At 56.5% G+C, this 17,236-nt stretch overlaps 2 protein-coding genes across 2 annotated transcripts in view; both read left to right on the top strand.

The window, feature by feature from the left end:
- RNF43 (ring finger protein 43) overlaps window positions 1-11,784 on the top strand; it is a 34,065-nt gene extending 22,281 nt beyond the window's left edge. The window contains exons 3-9 of the mRNA XM_015880934.3: window positions 865-939; window positions 1,508-1,639; window positions 2,087-2,188; window positions 2,293-2,448; window positions 2,981-3,083; window positions 3,436-4,953; window positions 9,380-11,784. Of these exons, the coding sequence (XP_015736420.2) occupies window positions 865-939; window positions 1,508-1,639; window positions 2,087-2,188; window positions 2,293-2,448; window positions 2,981-3,083; window positions 3,436-4,953; window positions 9,380-9,423 (2,130 nt within the window). The 3' untranslated portion in view covers window positions 9,424-11,784. The remainder of the gene's footprint in view (window positions 1-864; window positions 940-1,507; window positions 1,640-2,086; window positions 2,189-2,292; window positions 2,449-2,980; window positions 3,084-3,435; window positions 4,954-9,379) is intronic.
- Window positions 11,785-12,518: 734 nt separating this feature from the next.
- On the top strand, window positions 12,519-14,161 carry SUPT4H1 (SPT4 homolog, DSIF elongation factor subunit). Its single transcript, XM_015881048.3, has 5 exons — window positions 12,519-12,606; window positions 12,918-13,024; window positions 13,097-13,152; window positions 13,558-13,611; window positions 13,758-14,161. Exons 1-5 carry the CDS (start codon window positions 12,538-12,540, stop codon window positions 13,823-13,825), a joined length of 354 nt encoding a protein of 117 aa, XP_015736534.1. The 5' UTR covers window positions 12,519-12,537; the 3' UTR covers window positions 13,826-14,161.
- Window positions 14,162-17,236: the final 3,075 nt, after the last annotated feature.

Genomic DNA, 17,236 nt, shown 5'->3' on the forward strand with positions numbered 1-17,236 from the left:
AGCCCCTAATTCCCCCTTTCCAACTTCCCTATTTCTTCTACCAAATCCAAGAGTGTCCATTCCCATCAGCGACTCAGAGTCTTCAGCCCAACCTCCTGGAGCTCCGTGGTCTTGCCCACCTTCTCCATTCCATTCCTACCCCCGAACCCCACAGCCAGCCCTGACCTCCGGCTCCTCCCCACCGATGAGATGAGTTCTGAGGCTGCTTCCCCGGCGCTGCGTTTGATATTGCAGCTGGGAAGCTGCAGCACTGACCTCTGGCCCCTGAGCTGGAGTTTGGCAATGCAGCGGGTAAACTGCTGCAGCAGCTCCGGCAGATCCCTGTTTGCACAGGCGCTCGGGACGCCCAGATCAAAGCACTCGGCATGAGTAACAGCGGCCCAGCCCTGCACTTTGTTCACGTTCCCGGCTCCCTTTCACAAGAGCTGCCTCTGCCTGCCTCGAGGGCTTGGAGGGCTCGGTGAGAGAATGTGGGTGACTCGGTGAGGTCCTTCAGCGTGCTTTGAGCTCACCGGCATGGTATGCACACTCAGTTGTGTGGGTCCCAAAGCTGCCCTCCTCAACGCTGGGCAGTGAGGAGCAAGGCAGGGCTGATCCTGCTTCTCATCCTGCGCCTGCAGCCCAGCCATCACCTGAACCCTCTCCCTGATGGGCACAGAGGACAGGGAGCAGAGAAAGGAAGAGCAGGCACTGGGATCACTGCATCACAGCGCCAGCACAGAAACAGGGATGTAAGTTATTTCCTCAGTCTGAGCAGAGGGGACTTGTCCTGTGAAGAGCTGGGGAGGCAAATACCCAAATGGTAGATAATAATGCAGATGTACAGTATAAAACGTTTACTGAAGCTTCTGTTCTTTTGGACAGGCAAAGCTGGCAGGGGAGCGTGGAGCTCGTGCAATCCTTTTTGACATCACCGATGATGAAAGTGCTGCCGATCAGGTACAGACCCCACAGATGTTACCAGTTAATTGCAGTGCCCCTTCCCCGTCCCTAAATGTGCAGAGGTCAGGACCCCCCCCAGCTCACAGTGGGAGGTCCCAGGCAGACAGTGTAGCTTCCCCAGCTCAGCAGGCAGCACAACCAGCTTGTAAACAGCACCTTGCTGCTCTGGAAGGATATTTCCTCCTCTGTTAAAGGTGCTTTCCAGAAGCTGAGTGCTTCCTTGTGGGAAATCATAGATTACCAGAGCCCACCCGATAGGGCTGGTGTAACTCAGAGGAAAGGTGATTTCTCAAGTTTTCAGGCAGAAGTCATGGCCACCCTGGTGTGCTGTTAGTGATACTCTACAAGTTAAATGTCGGTGCTTCCACCAGTACTGCTCATCTCTGCAATAGAATAGATTCCTTGCTGAAATAATCAAGGGATAATGAAAAGCATCCAGCACAGATAAGAGCACAGATAGGGGAGCTGTGCCTAAGATCAGCAAAATCTGGAGGAGAGATCAGACCTGGCAGGAGCTGTTCTCCTTTCAGGCTGTTCTGGAACATCTCCGTTTGTTCTGTTACAGCTGAGAAAGCCCAGAGGTCTGAGTCAGCCCGTGGTGCTGATCAGGGGCCACGACGCTGAGCTGCTCATGGGTGTCGTGAACAAGAACAGAGAGGCCCACGTGAAGATAGAGGTCAAGGAGCCACCGGCTTGGGTGAGACATGCTGCTCCCACTGCTTCTGTATCCTTTCTCCCCAGGAATCTCCCAAAGCTGCTGAGCTTCCTGCCCCTGGGATGGAGATGCCATTCCTTTGCAGGAGCTCTGCGGAGCCCTTCTCCTTGTCTGCATCATGCAGATGATTTGCTGCAAAGAAACACTCAAATGCTCTTTCAGCATCAAGCCTTGATTTTCTTATCTCATGCTACCTTAGATCGTGGCCTATAGTGTGTTGAGGTGCTGAAAAATCAAACATCCATTGAAGTGAGCGTGCACTTGGACATGAAGTATGCCGCCCTTTTAATTGCTTCCATCTGTAAAAACCAAGGAAGCAGAATTTGGCCAAAGATGATGTATCCAAAGGCATGAAAGAGACCAGAATTCTCCTGCTTAGCCTCTGTGTCCCATCCACAAGAGTAATTCCTTTCCTGTTTTATTCAACAGCCCGACTACGACGTGTGGATCCTTCTCACCGTGGTCAGCACCGTTGTCGTCATCATTCTGATTTTTGTAGTCCGCACAAAGTGCCAACTGAACAGGACACAGGTGAGGATCTCACAGAGCAGCCGTGTCTGAGCAAACAGGAATGCATTGAGGGCAGAGGTTTGGGAGAAGAAATGTCTCCTGAAAGCCTCCTTTCCTCTTGTCAGGACTCGGTGCAGCAGCAGACCATGCAGGCCATCGGGCAGCTGGCCACACGCAAGTACCAGGCCAGGTGCCGGCAGGCGTCACGGTGGGACTCAGCCAGCAGCTGCAGCTCAGCCCCGGTCTGTGCTATTTGCCTGGAGGAGTTCACTGAAGGCCAGGTAGGCTGTTATGGCTGTGGGTGAGCCTCAGCTCTGAGCTGTGGTTGGGTGGAAGCCTGGCAGGGCTGGGAGGCCCTGGGGAGGCTTCCTTCAGCAGCTCCTGAAGGCTGGGAGAGGTTCAGAGATGCTGGAGGTCTGAGTGCCCCTTGGCCCGAGGGCACTGGCACTGCCTGCAGATTCCGGTTCCCTAAAGATGAGTCTCCAGCTGTTATGGAAGGGTACGATGTCCATCATGTGTCCATGCTGAAGGAGTGAGGCAAAAGTGGAGTTTGCTTCTCCTAACCAGTCAGTCCATAATCTCCCTACTCCCATCTCTCTGGACATCACTTCCTAGGGCTATGTGCAGTGAGCAGAACCAAAGATGCCAGACAGCTGCACAGCCCCCCATACAGAGCTGGGCTGCAGTGTCTTGCTGCATATCTCAGCTTTTCCCAGTGTTGCCTCCTGGAACATGTTGAGCTCCCCTCTGTACCCAGCTCCTGGGACAAGGTTCTCCTCACTCACCATCCTCCTCCTCTCTGCTTCTTTCTAGGAACTGCGGATCATCTCATGCTCCCACGAGTTTCACCGGGAGTGTGTTGACCCCTGGCTGCAGCAACACCACACGTGTCCACTTTGTATGTTCAACATTCTCGGTAGGTATTTCCCAGTCAGGGATAGGGGTGGGTGCAGGGATTGTGCCCAGGAGGAACACGTACCCTTTGGGCAATGCACGCAGTCAGTGCAGCACAGGAATATGTGTCTGTGTGTGTGAGGGTGCTGGGCAGCGTGTGCATGGAGGGGGGATGTCTGTGCATATGCACAGTGAGATTCTGGGCTGGGGCAGAATCTGTGCCATTTCATGGGCCTGTGGGAGTAGGAGTTGGGGTCTGGGGCCAGGCCACAGGTGGGATGTGGCTGTGGGTGTGCAGTGGAGGCTCCATGATGCTGGAGCCCCCCCAACCAGGCCATGGGGTATACTCTTGATGCTGCCTTCTCTCTTTGCAGCCCGAGACTCAGTGGACCAGGCTGCAGTGGCAGGCTCCAGGTTGGCTCCCCGGGACATGGAGCCCGGACGGCGACTGCACCTTTTCCGCCAGCACCCAGGACATTCCCTTTACCACCTTCCACATCCCTACCCTCAGAGGAACCTCAGGAGCTTCCCCTCAGAGCCAACCCACAGCAACCCCTTCTTCCACTCTCCGGAGCTCTCCCAGCTGGATTTTGGCACTATCCACTACATGCCATACAGGACAGCCAGCTCCTTGCCCGCCTGTGCACACGCGTCCCCCCTGGCTTCCAGTGTGCGAGGCCAGCAGCACCCCAACCCTGCAGCTTGTGGGCAGCCCCCCCACAGGACGTGTTCCCTGCAGCCCACGCCGCCCTGCCTGGGGCTGAAGGCAGCCCTGGCACAGCGGCAGCACCGCACGCCCATCCCACGCTGGGGGATCAGCCATGGGCAGCAGCACAACAGCAGCGGCTCTGGGGAGAGCTATCTCACGGAGCACAGCGGGTACCTGGCGGACGGGCCAGGCAGTGACTCCAGCTCAGGGCCCTGCCACGGTTCTTCCAGCGACTCCATGTTGAACTGCACAGACATCAGCCTGCAGGGCATCCATGGCAGCTGCTCCACTTTCCGCAGCTCCCTCAGCAGCGACTATGACCCCTTTGTGTACTGCAGCTCAGATGGGCCCACCGCGGACAACGGGCCGGAGCGGCAGCGGGCGCTGAGGGAGACACGACCCAGGTCCTTGGACCTGATGGTGCCCGGCGGTGCCGCTCCAGCCAAGGCCCAGGTGCTCAGCCACATCCACTACCACCACCACCAGCACCACCACTACAGGAGGGATGTGGATTGCCCACCCGGTCGGGCTGGCCCGGGCCCTGGGCAGCGCAAGTCCCGATACTCTGGGTCTAAGGTTGGCTTTCACAGTGCTCGGACGCAAAAGAGGGCTGAGAAGAGCCATCACTGCCAGCAGCCCCTGGAAAGCAGGACAGAGTTGCAGGAGGCTCCTCCAGTGGGACAGCCAGCCTGTCCCCAGCAGGGCCGGGAGCCCCCGCATGCCCCCTCCGCTTCTCCCAGCAGGTTGGACTTCGGTGTAGATGCCAACAGACATTCAGGAGCAGCAGGCACGTCCCCTGTGCTGCTGCCCCAGAGACACAGCTTACAGAGCCGACACCACCGAAGGAAAAGAAAGTGTCCCCTGGAGCTCGACCCCGCTCTCCTGCCCGAGGACTCAGCCTTGCTCAAAGCCTGTGATGCTCACATTCCTCACAGCCACCCTGCTGGCCACCACTGCTCACCTGAGGTCCAACCCCTGATTCCAAGCTCTCCCTTGCCCTGCAGCACGGGGTCTCGACCGCTTTGGAAATGTTTGGTGCCTCAATCCAGCTCAGAGCTGAAAAAGCAGGAGGAGGGGATGTCAGGACGGGAGGGAAACTGTGCGGTTCCTGCTGGTTTCTCAGGAACAGGCGCCCCAAGGCACAGCCTCCACCTGCACTGCCCGGCTCAGCAGTGTGGGCAGGGTGAGTCCAGTCTGGGTTTTCTCTTTTGGCAAGCAGGTGATAGGGGTGGGATGCTGCAGGTGGGAAGCCTAAAATAATTCCAGTGGGAAATAAGGCGGCTTTGTAGGAGTCTCTAGCAGACAGAGTGTCTCAGAACCACATTTCTGGGTGTCCTCCCCTTGGTCTGGATGTTCTGATGGCAGAGCCCTTGTTGTTAAGGCTCATTGGGATTTACTGTTGCAGTCGGCCCCAGCTTTCCGGCCTCAATAAGGAAGTGTGTGTGCACGGCTGCGGGTGGCACAGGGACAGACTGAATGAGTTTATGGATTTGCACATCCCTCCTGTCTCAACTGCCCCTGCTGTGTGGGAGTTGGTTCTTAGTGTCTTCTGGAAATTAGAAGTAATTAAGATCTGGCCCTTTGCCTAACTGCTGTACTTCAGTTCTGCCTCCCTGTGTGAGTTTGAGAGCAGGATGTTTGGGGACTCAGCTCCCTGGCTCCTCTCAAGTTGCAAACTGCAGGCAGCAGGGGCAGGTGCTGGGCTCCCCTCCTCATCCTGCCACTGACTCACTGCCGGTCCCTGTGCAAATCATTTTGATTTAGGTACCCAATACAGAACTAGCAGCCTAATTTCTGGCCTGAAACTCGTGACTCACCGTGCCCATTGTACCACACAGATAATAACTTCCTCCCCACGCTGTCTATCCAGCCCCACACCCCACCCAGGCTCCTGGCCACACCGTGCCTGTGGGGAGGCAGTGGGGAAGAGGAGAGGCCAGCAGGGCACGGGGCTCAGTGCGGTGCCTGCAGCCTTTTCCCTGGCACAGACTGTGCCTCTGTCCTCTGCTCCTGGTCTCAGGGCAGTCAGTGCTGCTTGGCCGTGGAAGTGGTGTGGGGAAGCACCTGCTGAATGTGGCAGTGCAGGGCTTTGCTCTGTCCTCTCCACCTTGCACAGCAGATCTCGATGTTCACCGAAGATCACTGCAGTCTGGGACTGATGGGTCTGAGCAGAATGAAGGAGTGTGCAGCAATCAGGGAGCCGTCCCTGGAACCGCCCATTCTACAGGGCAGAGGCAGGCAGGGCAGAGAGGATGGAGCCTGTGCTCTTGTCCCTGCAATGTACATGTGGATTATCTCCAGGTCGGGAAGTCAGCCTAAGTGATTTCTTGTTTGGAATTCCACCTGGAATATAGAGAGGAGTGAGTCTTCCTGGTGGTGTGAGAGGGGCACTCTGTGCAAAGTCCAATGACAAGAAACACAAAATCCCCAGTTGTGCCTAAGCACCAATGAGGTGGCATTATGGTTACAGTACACGGCTTTAGCACGGGCTGTGAAAGAAGAGCCCATATAAACATGAGGCTCTTGAAATAATAGTGAAAGAAGCAGTGGAAAGAACGAGATGCTTTTGGGCACAAGCAGTGCTTAAAGACACAGGAGCAGAAGCCCAGAGTCACACATCTCAGCAGCCAGGAAAAGGCCCCAGAAAGGGCTGGCGGGGCAGTGCAATGACAAACAATAAACCATTCTTCAAAAGGGAAGGTGTGGCCAGGTGAGAAATCAGGAGGGTTGAATATAAAGCTAAGAGCAGAGCCGCGTGAGGCAGGAAGGGAAGACTTCTGTGAGCAGCTTGTGCAAAGCAGAAGGGCTATTAATGCAAAGATGTTCATCTCCATCAGTAGGAAGAAGCGGTGCTGGGGGCTGTGCGGCAGCGAGGTGTGTCTAAGAGGGATGTTCAAGGGCAGAGCACAGCAGAGAAGCAAAATGAACTTCCTGCATCAGTGAGCAGCAGGGAAGTGCTCGAGGAGGTTCTCACCCCAGCACAGCTCATGGCTTAGAGGATCCCTCCCAGATCACAACGTCAGCGTCAGCATTTCTGAAGCTCATCAATGAAGCAAACGGTACAAAACTGCCAGGGCTGTGGATTACTCACCAGAGCGTCGTGCAAAGGGCTCTGACTTTAAAAAGGGGCTAAACCACAAACGTGGACTGTAATCTGCTCCCCATGCCCAGAGCCAGAAGGAAGAGCTGAGGGCAACACCAGCTTCAAATAGCTGGAGCCACAAAGTGATGAGCCTGACTTTCCTGCCAAGCAAATTGTTCCAGATTCAAATCCAGGGTCTGACTTGTAGATGAATGGCTAAAAGTGTGAAATCCAGGGGAGAAGGCAGCACAGCTTCTGTAGAGAAAGGTAACGCGCCCCAGGTCTTGTAGGGGAATGGAGCTCCCAGAGGATGAGAGGGAAGGTGCTCTCAGAGAATAACTGGCTGAAAATAGGAGACAAAGTGCAGATCAGCCTTAATGGAGCAGGTTGTTGGGGAAGGGGGCGAAGTGGAGTTCTCCAGCTGTCAGCACCTTTCATCCAGCTCATAAATATCCTAGGCTAGGAGAGAACAAAGCTTGTAGAAAGCAAAATCCTTCAGGACTGTCAGCTTTAAAACCGGTTACAAAGTGCTACAGGAGGATCTCCTGGTGCTGAGTTATTGGGCAACAATGTGGCAGGTGAAATTCCGTGTAAGTAACACAAAATGCCACACAGGGGCAGAGCTGCTTCTATGTGCACATGAACGGCAATGGGCCCTTCTCACAACGTCAGGAAACAGACCTGGACTCACTGCGAGCATTTCTGCCATGGAACTGCTCGGGGCTGGGGGGGAGCAGCAGAAAGTGCAGCTGTGTGAACCTGAGGTGCTTTAGTGCAACTCATCAGCAGCTCTCATGAGAGGATGGAGCAGACCTGGGAGAAGTGCAGGAGGGTGCGATCAGTGCTGAGGTTTTTTCTAAGGAAACAGAATATGGAGATTTTCACATGGGAAAATGATGATACAAAATGAGGGAGAGCAGAGCAGGCGGCAGCTGAGAGATATTCACTCCTTGTAACAAAATAAGTAGTGGCACCAAATGGGAAATGGAAGCTTTGCAACACCCGGTAAGGTAAAACATGGTTCGCAGTGGTGCTCAGTGCCCAGGGGATGTAAGAGCCGGAGGTAGAGTGGGTTCAAGAGCCTACATCAAGAGCTATCAAATGCAGAGGTGCAGATACCATCTCTGGCTCAGGAATTCCCTAAAGCAGGACATAAAGCTGACGGTGTTCCTGTGGGACGTGGCACCCTCCAGGTGTGTGCACGCCTTACCCAGCTCAGGTAAGGCTGGATTTTGGTGAGGCTGAATCACAGCCCCTGCAGAAACTGCCCTTTCCCAGGCAGTGCCATGCACTGCCATTGTGGCGTACCAGGGCACCAGTGATGATCCCAATGATGCCTGCAGCACCTTGGGGTTCATACAGCTCTTCTTGGTGTGGTTTGCATAAAGATACATCCCTGCTTCCCCTGCCTGGGAGATGAGCCTGGGACTTACAGCTCTGACTTGTTTCTCTGAAGAATCAATCCCCAAGCAATGCTGAGAGGATCCTTTTAAGAGAAGTCAGACAACTAGCAGTGAGTTACAGCTAGATGGAGGTACAGCTTCCTAAGCCATGTCGGCACACTCAGATCTCATCCCTGAGCAGACAAATTGCTCCCAGCACAGAGAGGTGGAACCTCGTACTTTCTCTCTGGGAAATCTCATCCACTGCAGCATGTCAGCACCCTCCCTCACTCCCCATCTCCTGCTCCTTTTCACAGCCATTCCCTTTCATGTCATGTCTTTGATCTTTACTAGAGAGGGAGAAAGGGATTAGGGGAAGAAAAGGACCACCATTACAAGTTAACACCTGCTGGATGAGATCTCTGTTCTGTCAGCAAGGTGTGTTCCTTCAGGTCTTTGCCCTCTGGGGGTCTCCAGCTCACCAGCTGTGGATCACCCACCTCCATGTCTCCTGATTCAGGACCTTTTTGCACTTCTCTCACACTCTGTAACGGGACCCTCACACAGGAGCAGAGTTCAGAAGATAGTTTGGTAATCCAATTTGAGACTCAAGGTTTCTGACTGCCCACAAGGCAGCAGAGGCTGTCTGGCCTCCTGTGTGCTGTGTGTAAGTCATCACACCAAGGAGTGGCTGGCAGAGACTGAAGCAGTAACTAAGGGCGCACGGTTTCTAGGCAGCCCCTACACTGAGTGTTTCAGTGCAACCTGCTCAGCACTTGCCTGTCAATAATTCACCAGGCAGATGGGGCTGGGGAGGGAGGAGGCGCAGTCCTTGCTGGCTGAGTGCAGGACATTGGTGTCAATGGCCAATCGACACTCACTGGGTTTGGTGGTTTTGGGGACTCAGAAGTGATTTGTGAATGCCTTGAAACACCTGCACTATCCCCTACCTATTGCAGTCTCTTTTTGTTGTCTGGAGTTTCTTTTATTGTCCCCTGTGCCTGCAGGGTGGTGCCATGGTGTGTGTGAATATGAGCCAGCAATGCTTTCTGTGGCTTCCACTGCAGCATGTTCCCTCTATTGCAGTGTTCAGCACGAGGCCCTGGAGCATTCAGCTCACGCTTTCTTTATTCTTTTGACTGCAGGATCTGAAGAGGAGGCCCAGGATGTCTGTGAACACTCAGTTTAACAAGACACTGGCGGCTCATTTGTTTATGGGAGAGCTGGAGTGGACAAAGATGTTCAGCAATCCAGCCAGAGCGGAGCTCACACCGCAGTGTCTGCACGTGTTGACCAGTCCTCAGCTGCACGGCCCAGCCGCGGTCAGACCGCACATAAGCAATGTGATGCTTGTGGTCTCCTCAACATTTCCACATTGCAATGGTCACAAAAACACAGAGCTGTGTTCTCCAGGTCCTCTTCTCCTGTGAAGGCACAGGCAGTTCACCTTCATCCTGAGGCGTCCATCTGCGTGGGCTGGCTCAATCAGGGACCAGTCCTGGGAGTCCCCAGCTGGAGAGCTCACAGAGTGAGTGCAAGCTGCTATTCTGGCATCTTCGTGCCACAGAAGGGTTTGAGAAACACTTCAGAAATAAACAAGCCTTCAAGAGCAAAAGCTGCAGGAATGGCTTCCTGTGGCCTGGTAGCTCCCGACTTCATTTCCACTCTTAGGTCAAAAGCCGGACTTCTTTGTTTAACTTTCCCACTCTTATTTCAGATACAGGAGCAGGGTGTCCTCCATCCCAGCACTCACAGGTCCACCCTGGAAGATGCTTCTTCCAACTTCATAGGAAACCGACGTCTCTCACCACTTTTGGCCACTTCATTGTCCCTCAGCTGAAGGCAGCTCAGCCACGTGCTGCATTTTGCCAGCAGCGGAGATGAAGACCCAGAGACAATGCAGTCCTTGATTTCACGTGGCTGCTGCTTGTCACCCCACGTAACAAAACCAGTCCCAGTAAAAGCATGTGTAATAACTGCAGAGCAGAGCCCCATCTATCAGCCAGCCTTATCTTTGTACTTCTGTGAGACACCTGGGATGCCACCGGCTCTTGTTTCCTATGTCTCCTAATTTGGTGACATTCAAGTAAAATAAAATCTGGCAAATTCACACCACGATACCCAAACAGCTTTTATACAGCGAGGATTTAGACTGGAGTTCACTACCTTAACTGATCATCCAGGCCAAAGAATTAGCCAGGATTCCGTGTTTATAGGGCACCAAAACTATCTCAGGTTTTCAGAGTTAATAAAGCCTTGGGAAGGGCAGGTCATTAGAGCTGAAGGCAACTGCTGACAGAAACCTTCTCAGGCTCCTCGTCTGTCCTACAAAGCAAGCAGAAGGCACAAGTCCAGATGTTTTCTCCCTTGCAGGAAAGCCAGTCTTGAAGAGAAGAAAGCAAGCCAGGAATGGGTCCAGATTCCCCCTGTTCAAATTCTTGTGTACGTGGCACATGGCTCGTCTCAACCAGCCCCTGCATCTTCAACCATCCCAGAGGGCTCAGATGACTTCACAGATGGGGGTGATGAAGTCAGGGTTGCTCCCACTGGTTTCTTTAGGGAAGGAAGGCTGAGAGCCTCCAGGGACGCGTTTCACTGCCTCAAAGGAACGAGTGCCTGGTTTGCAGTCTGAAAGTACTCATTTCCCTCCTAGTCCTAACAAAAAGGAGGACTGAATCTCAGCAAGCCCCAGAGCTCCTTGGAGAAAGTGGTCAGTACTAACAAACCCTCTCCACTCCCCACTGCAGTATTACTGGGCTGTGCAGGGCAATGCCCACCTTCAAGTGTTTTCATTTCCTGATTTTTATGCTGCTGCTACTTTTCATTCAGAAAACAGACATCTCCAATGCTGGGCCCTCTCGATGGGGTTTGCTGAGCTGAATGTGCAGGTTGTGCAGCTGGGTTCTCAGGTGGGATGAGAAGGAGGAACTCTGCAGGAAGGTGGTTTGTGGAATGCTATTCTGTGGATGGACTGAAATCCTCAGCCACCTCAAAGGGAAGCGATGTCTGAGCAGGTGGGAAATGGCTCCTCTCTGTTCCTGCACCTCTCGCTTCAGGGCGATGCCTTTGAGTGGTCAGTACCCCTGGGCTGGGCACCACGCGTCCTCAGCACCACCGCAGTGAAACAGCATCTGTTCTCCTTTACCGAGTCCAAAGACCCAGCTGAAAACTGATGGAAGCCGGAGCGTCCCAACCTCGCTCTGCCCACAACGGAACCATCAGACCCTCCCCAGGGACCACTTTCTTCCCAGGACCTTCAGCCCCACCATTATAGTGCCTGTGGGTGGTGCCTGGGCCAGCTGGACCAATTCTGCACGGAGCCTCTGCTCCTTTTTAAAGTTCAGATCCTTCTAAATGTGAATACAAGTTCGTTTTTTGTTTTGTTTTGCTGAGTCTGTCCTGGCCTTGGGAATAAATTATCAACCGAAAATGGAAGAATAGGTTTTATATATGTGCAGAACTGTGTATTTATGTCTGATACAAACGAAGATGTGTGAATATGCTGATGTGCTCAGAAATATATTTATTTACTAATATATTTATCCACGTACCTGGCCTGCTCGCGTCTTTTTGTTCTGCTCAGAGCCACCAGGTGCTTTAAGGAGCCTTGTGGCTTCATGGCTGCTGTTCTATGAGGGGTGTGAGGGGTGGGCAGCTGGTCTGACACAGCCAGCACGGCTTCATGGAGGGCAGAGCATGCACGGCACAACAGAGCATTAACGGCACATCTGGGGGCCTCCTGTGATGTGATGCTGTGCACATGGACTCCTGCGAGGCCTTTGGAGCATCCCACACCACATCCTTATCTCTGAGCTGGAGAAATGCGGGTTCAGGGGGTGTTGCATTGGGTGGGTGAGGGGATGGTTGGCAGGAGAGGTTGTTTGGATTGGATGGCGGGGGAATGCTGCACCCAGAGGCGCTGCCCGGGGCTGCGGGTGCCCCATCCCGGCGGTGCCTCCATCCCGTCCCATCCCATCCCATCCCATCCCATCCCATCCCGTCCCATCCCATCCCATCCCATCCCATCCCATCCCATCCCATCCCATCCCATCCCGTCCCATCCCATCCCATCCCACTGTCCATCCCGTCCCGTCCCGTCCCGTCCCGTCCCATCCCGGCGGTTCTCCAGCCACGACGGGCGCCCCGCTCCGTTCATTGCTCACTCTGACTCCGTTCCATCCCGTCCCTACATCCCGGTCCCTCCGCTCCCCCCGCCCCCGTCCCGCCCCCCCCGTCTCTCTGCCGCCCCCTCCGGTCTCTGCCCGCTCCAGCCCCGCTCTGCGCGTGCGCGGCGGCGGCAGCGATGGCGCTGGAGACCGTCCCCAAAGACCTGCGGCACCTCCGGGCCTGTCTGCTCTGCTCCCTGGTCAAGGTTCGCTCCGTCGGGTCCCCCCGGTTTCCCCCCGCCCCGCACAGCCCGCTCCGTCCGCCCTTCCCCCCTCCCCGCCTTGACAGAGCCCGGCCCGTCCCGCTCGGCCCGTACCCCGCCGTTCCCCCCCACCCCCACGCGGCATCGCGGCTGTTTGCGCTGCGGGGCGCCCCGTGGTCTCGGTGGTCCCTGAAGCCGCAGCGCTCTCAGTGTTCCCAGTGCTGTCAGTGCTCTCAGTGCTCTCGGTGCTCTTTGAGGTCTCCGTGGTCCCTGTGGTCCCTGATGTCCCCGTGCTCTCCCGGTTCCCCCCGCAGACCCTCGAGCAGTTCGAGTACGACGGCTGCGATAACTGCGATGCCTACCTGCAGATGAAAGGGAACCGCGAGATGGTCTACGACTGCACCAGCTCCTCCTTCGACGGGTAACGGGGCCGGCCCGGCGGCGCGGTGGGGCGGTGCCGGTGCCGGTGTCCTCACGTCCTTCTGTCCCGCAGGATCATCGCCATGATGAGCCCCGAGGACAGCTGGGTGTCCAAGTGGCAGCGCATCAGTGAGTGTCAGCGCTGTGCTGCACCGAGCCCTTCTCTGATAGTAACACAACGAGGGGGGGCTTTAAACTGACAGAGGGGAGAGATGGGTCTGATGTGAGGGGGAAACTCTTCACCCAGAGAGCAGCGAGGTGCTGCTGCCCAGAGCTGTGTGTGCCCCAGCCCTGGAGGTGCCCCAGGCCATGGTGGGCGCTGGGCAGCCTGAGCTGGAGGGGCACCCAGCCCATGCAGGGATGGGGCTGTGAGGCCCTTCCAACCCCAAACTGCTCTGCAGTTCCATAATGCTGGGCAGCAGGATTTGTTCCTTGTGCCGCTGCAGCTCCTGAGCATTGGGCGGCTGCACAGGCTGATGCTGCTGGGGCTGTTTGCCCACCCAGGTGCTGCACTCAGTGCTTTCTTTCCCTCAGGTAACTTCAAGCCTGGTGTGTATGCGGTGTCTGTGACCGGCCGCCTGCCCCAAGGTAACGCTGCTGCTGTGTGAGCTGCAGGGGGGGCACTGAGGGGTGGGTTATTTGGGGGGGATGTGTATGGGAGATGCTCTTGGGCCTTGCTTTGAGTGGGGAGCGTCCTCACTGAATTCTGAAGTGTGTTTGTGTCCTTGTTGCAGGGATTGTCCGAGAGCTGAAGAGCCGTGGTGTGGCTTATAAGTCACGAGACACAGCTATCAAAACCTAAGGGGCTCTGGTGCTGCGTGGAGGATTCCTTGTGCTCTGCTGGGCTGCTCAGCGAGGCAGCTGCTACATGGAGCACTGCTCTGAAACCTTGTAGTTTTAGCATGAGGGACCTGGACTCTGAGGGAGCTGCTGGCTCGGCTGCTCTTGCTCTGTACCTCTGGACTCACTGCTGGACCACAGAGACCTTCAAATCAGTTGCGTCCTTGACAGGGCCTGGGGTGTTAGTAGGTCTGGGAAAGAGGTGTTTAATGGTGATGCACAAACCTTTGTAGTCACGGTGGGTAAGAGGAGCTGGGACACAGCTGTAAATAATTCAATAAAACATGTTTTCTGGTCAGAGTGGAGTCCATCGTGTTTAATCAGCGCTGGTTTCACACACCGTGGGGAGCAGAAGGTGTGGGAAGGGGTTTTTCTCTCAGCTCCAGCTCTGCTGGATGAGGTTGGTGAGAGCTGATGAGGTTCAGATCAAAGTGTGTCCAGGAGGATGAGCTGGGCGGCTGTCACCTTCCGTGAGCAGCGGGTCTGGGAGGTGACGTGCTGGCTCTGGCCAGGCTGGAAGGACGTTGTTCGTGGCAGACAGTAGGGGACGATCGTCACGGCCGTGCCGGTTCCGCAGCATCGCTGCTCAAGTGCCACGGGGTGGCAGCAGGGATTTGTGGAGCGGGGCTGGAGCCTGGGGACTGCGAGGGCAAAGCCGCTGAAGTGGCCCTGAGCTGGAGACACGGAGCATCTCCGTCTCCCATCTCTCCTTTCAGCTCCTTGGGGGCTGTATTTCAGGCTGTCCCCACCTTCCCGGTCTCCAGCAGTGGATGGGCTCCTCCAAAGCACATGAACTGTCACGTCCCCTGGTGCAGGGCTGACAGCAGGGCTCTGTGCAGGGCTCCGAGCAGTGCAGGGTGCTCAGCCAGGATCCCAGTGTGGGTCTGTGGGCTCGGAGGAGGTTCCGGTAATTCACTCAGTACCCGCACAGTGCAGCGTGCTGCCGGCCCCGGGGTCTCTCGGAGGGCTCAGCTCCTCCTCTGCCTGCAGCAGATCGCAGCGCTTACAAAAACGAATCGTGCTGACTCTGCCCAGCACCCACCGCATCTCCCGGCCCACGCCGCCCGGGTGACTCATTGCTCCCAGGCTGCAGGAGCTGAGGCCGGGCTCTGCAAAGCGCCTCGAATGAGCGTTTCGGTGAGATTCCAACCCTGCAGCCGCTGCGGCTTTATAGCATGAAAAGCAAATGGATGCAAAGCTTTATTTGCCGAGCAAAGTAGGGCAGGGAGCTCTCTCACGTTGAAGAAGTCGGAGGAAAAATGTGCGGCAGCAGCCTGGGCTGAGCTTCCAACGGGCAGGGAACGGGGATCTGAGTCAGTTGGAGGCAGCTCCTCCCCCTGCAGCAAATGACGCCAAAATATCTCGGGCTGCGGGGCTGCATCGCTCTGCCCCGGCACCGCGTGGGAGCTGCCGGGAGGGCGGCGGGGCCGGGACGGCGGGGCAGGAAACACGAGTGAGCGCGTTTCTTAGCGCAGGTTTTGAGAACCGATACCCGGCTGCTCCTCCGGGCGAGAAAAGCGACTTTCCGAAACCGCAGAGCACACGGTGTGTCGGAGCGAAGCAGCTGCCGGCCAAGCTGGGAAATGCCCGGCCTCGCTGCCCCCAGGGGGGCCCTGCTCCATGTGCGGGGCTTCACGCGAGGCACAGGGACCCCCAGGCCGACATGGTGCTCCTTTGTCGGGGCCGCGGTCCCTGGGTGGGCTGAGCCCCGCTGAGCACCTGCAGGTTAGTGCAGAAGTGCTGGGAGCGGCGCTGCGGGGCTGTGGGCGATGCAGAGGGGGAGCGCCCACCTCTGCCCCCCGGGTTTGCTCCCGCAGCATCTCTGGTTGCCACTCTGTGCTCAAACAAGGCCAGGCAGCGGGGATGCTGTGCAGGGGATGCTGTACAGGGCCCTCTTTGCACCATCCTCCAGTCCCTCGGTGCCTCTGGACTCTGTTCTATGAGCTCAGGCATCCACGGGATGCTGGGGCCTGACTGCATCCAGGTTAACAACTGGGGGGCCGGGACCCTTGATGATGGGTGCTGAAAACAAACAGAAAAAGCCCTAAATTGAAGCAGGGTGGTGGAACCAGATTGGATGACTGAAGGTACACCAGGGCGATGCCCGCCGGTAGGAAGATGGCACAGCCAGGGTGTGAGCTGCTATTGCAGGCTGAGGTCAGGGGGTGCAGCCCCATCTCACCCAACCTGAGCACGCAGCTCACAGGCAGCGAGACACCTCGTGCCTCTGATGTGGTGGGGCCGGGGGTTCTCACCAGGAGGGGCTGCAGGGAGGACGGTTACAGTAACGGTGGCACAAGGGCTGGATGCAGTTTCGGAGATGTGGGTGGATGTGAAAGGTTTTGAAGCGTGGCAGAGCTGAAGCACGGCGTCCTGTGTGGGGGCTGCAGGGCCTCCTGTGTGCCAGTGATGGAGGCGGTGGGTGAGGAGCTCTGACCTGCGTTAGCGACCCTGGCATTCGTTCCTCACCAAGTGCAGAGGGAAGGAGGAGACCTCATGGAGAAGGAGGAGGCCAAAGGGTCATCAGTGCTTGGGGAAGACCTGCAAAGAGCTCGTGAAGAAGGGGCTGCACCCTGGTGCTGTCACTGCTTGCACACGTGGTGCTGTCTGCAAAATGGCCGTCAGCTGCTTCTTGTTGCCCAAACCTGTTCGTGTGCCAGCAGAGCTGGGCTGGTTTGGGAACAGCAGGAGCTGGCAGAGGGTCCCAAACCTCCCCTGGGCAGGAGACCTCCCCCCCCCCCACTGCACTTCCTGAGGGTACTCGGCCAAGTGGAGCTGCAGAGCTGGAGTCACAGGGGATGTGGCAGCCTGACAGTGTCTGTCCCATCCACAGCATTCCTGGGCTCCCTGCGTCCTGGCCCTGCAGCTGGTCCTGCTGCTCACCAGGGTGTGCAGCCACATGTGCTCTGAGCAGTGGTGTTCTGTGTATCTGGTTGCAGCCTAAGTGTGGTGCTGGAGCTGGATGGAGCCCACCAGCCGGACCAAGGCCCCCTGGTACCTGTCCCTCTGTGTCCCTTTTCCACCCACCCCCAGGTGTTCTCCTTCTCAGCCACCTGCACTGCTCTAAATGTCTGCCTGGAGCACAAAACTGGTCCCAGCTGGGCTGTGGGCTCTGAGGCCTCCATCCCTGCACTGCATGCTGGATGCTTGACTCTGGCACTCTTGACACAGCCGCTGTCCCCACTGTTCCTGGGGTGAAGATGGGAAGGGGGGGACCAGCATTGCCCACGTGGCAGTGGAGCCCTGGGGGCCACAGGGCTCGGCCCACCGCCCCTTCCCCCACCTGTGAGCCGGTTGCAGCAGGTGACTTGGAAGATGTCGGAGCGCTCCGTGCCGCACCGGCACCGCACCAGCCCCACATCCGCCATTGGCG

The sequence above is a fragment of the Coturnix japonica genome, chromosome 22 (genome assembly GCF_054131305.1).
Source record: "Coturnix japonica strain WE chromosome 22, WE-NBRP24, whole genome shotgun sequence".
In the NCBI taxonomy this organism is placed as follows: domain Eukaryota; kingdom Metazoa; phylum Chordata; class Aves; order Galliformes; family Phasianidae; genus Coturnix; species Coturnix japonica.

Excerpts from the sequence above, each read along its gene's own strand:
- SUPT4H1 (XM_015881048.3), top strand. The coding sequence starts at position 12,538 with ATGGCGCTGGAGACCGTCCCCAAAGACCTGCGGCACCTCCGGGCCTGT. Across the intron at positions 13,025-13,096 it reads ACCAGCTCCTCCTTCGACGG|GATCATCGCCATGATGAGCC; the intron begins GTAACGGGGCCG and ends TCTGTCCCGCAG. Across the intron at positions 13,612-13,757 it reads GACCGGCCGCCTGCCCCAAG|GGATTGTCCGAGAGCTGAAG; the intron begins GTAACGCTGCTG and ends TCCTTGTTGCAG.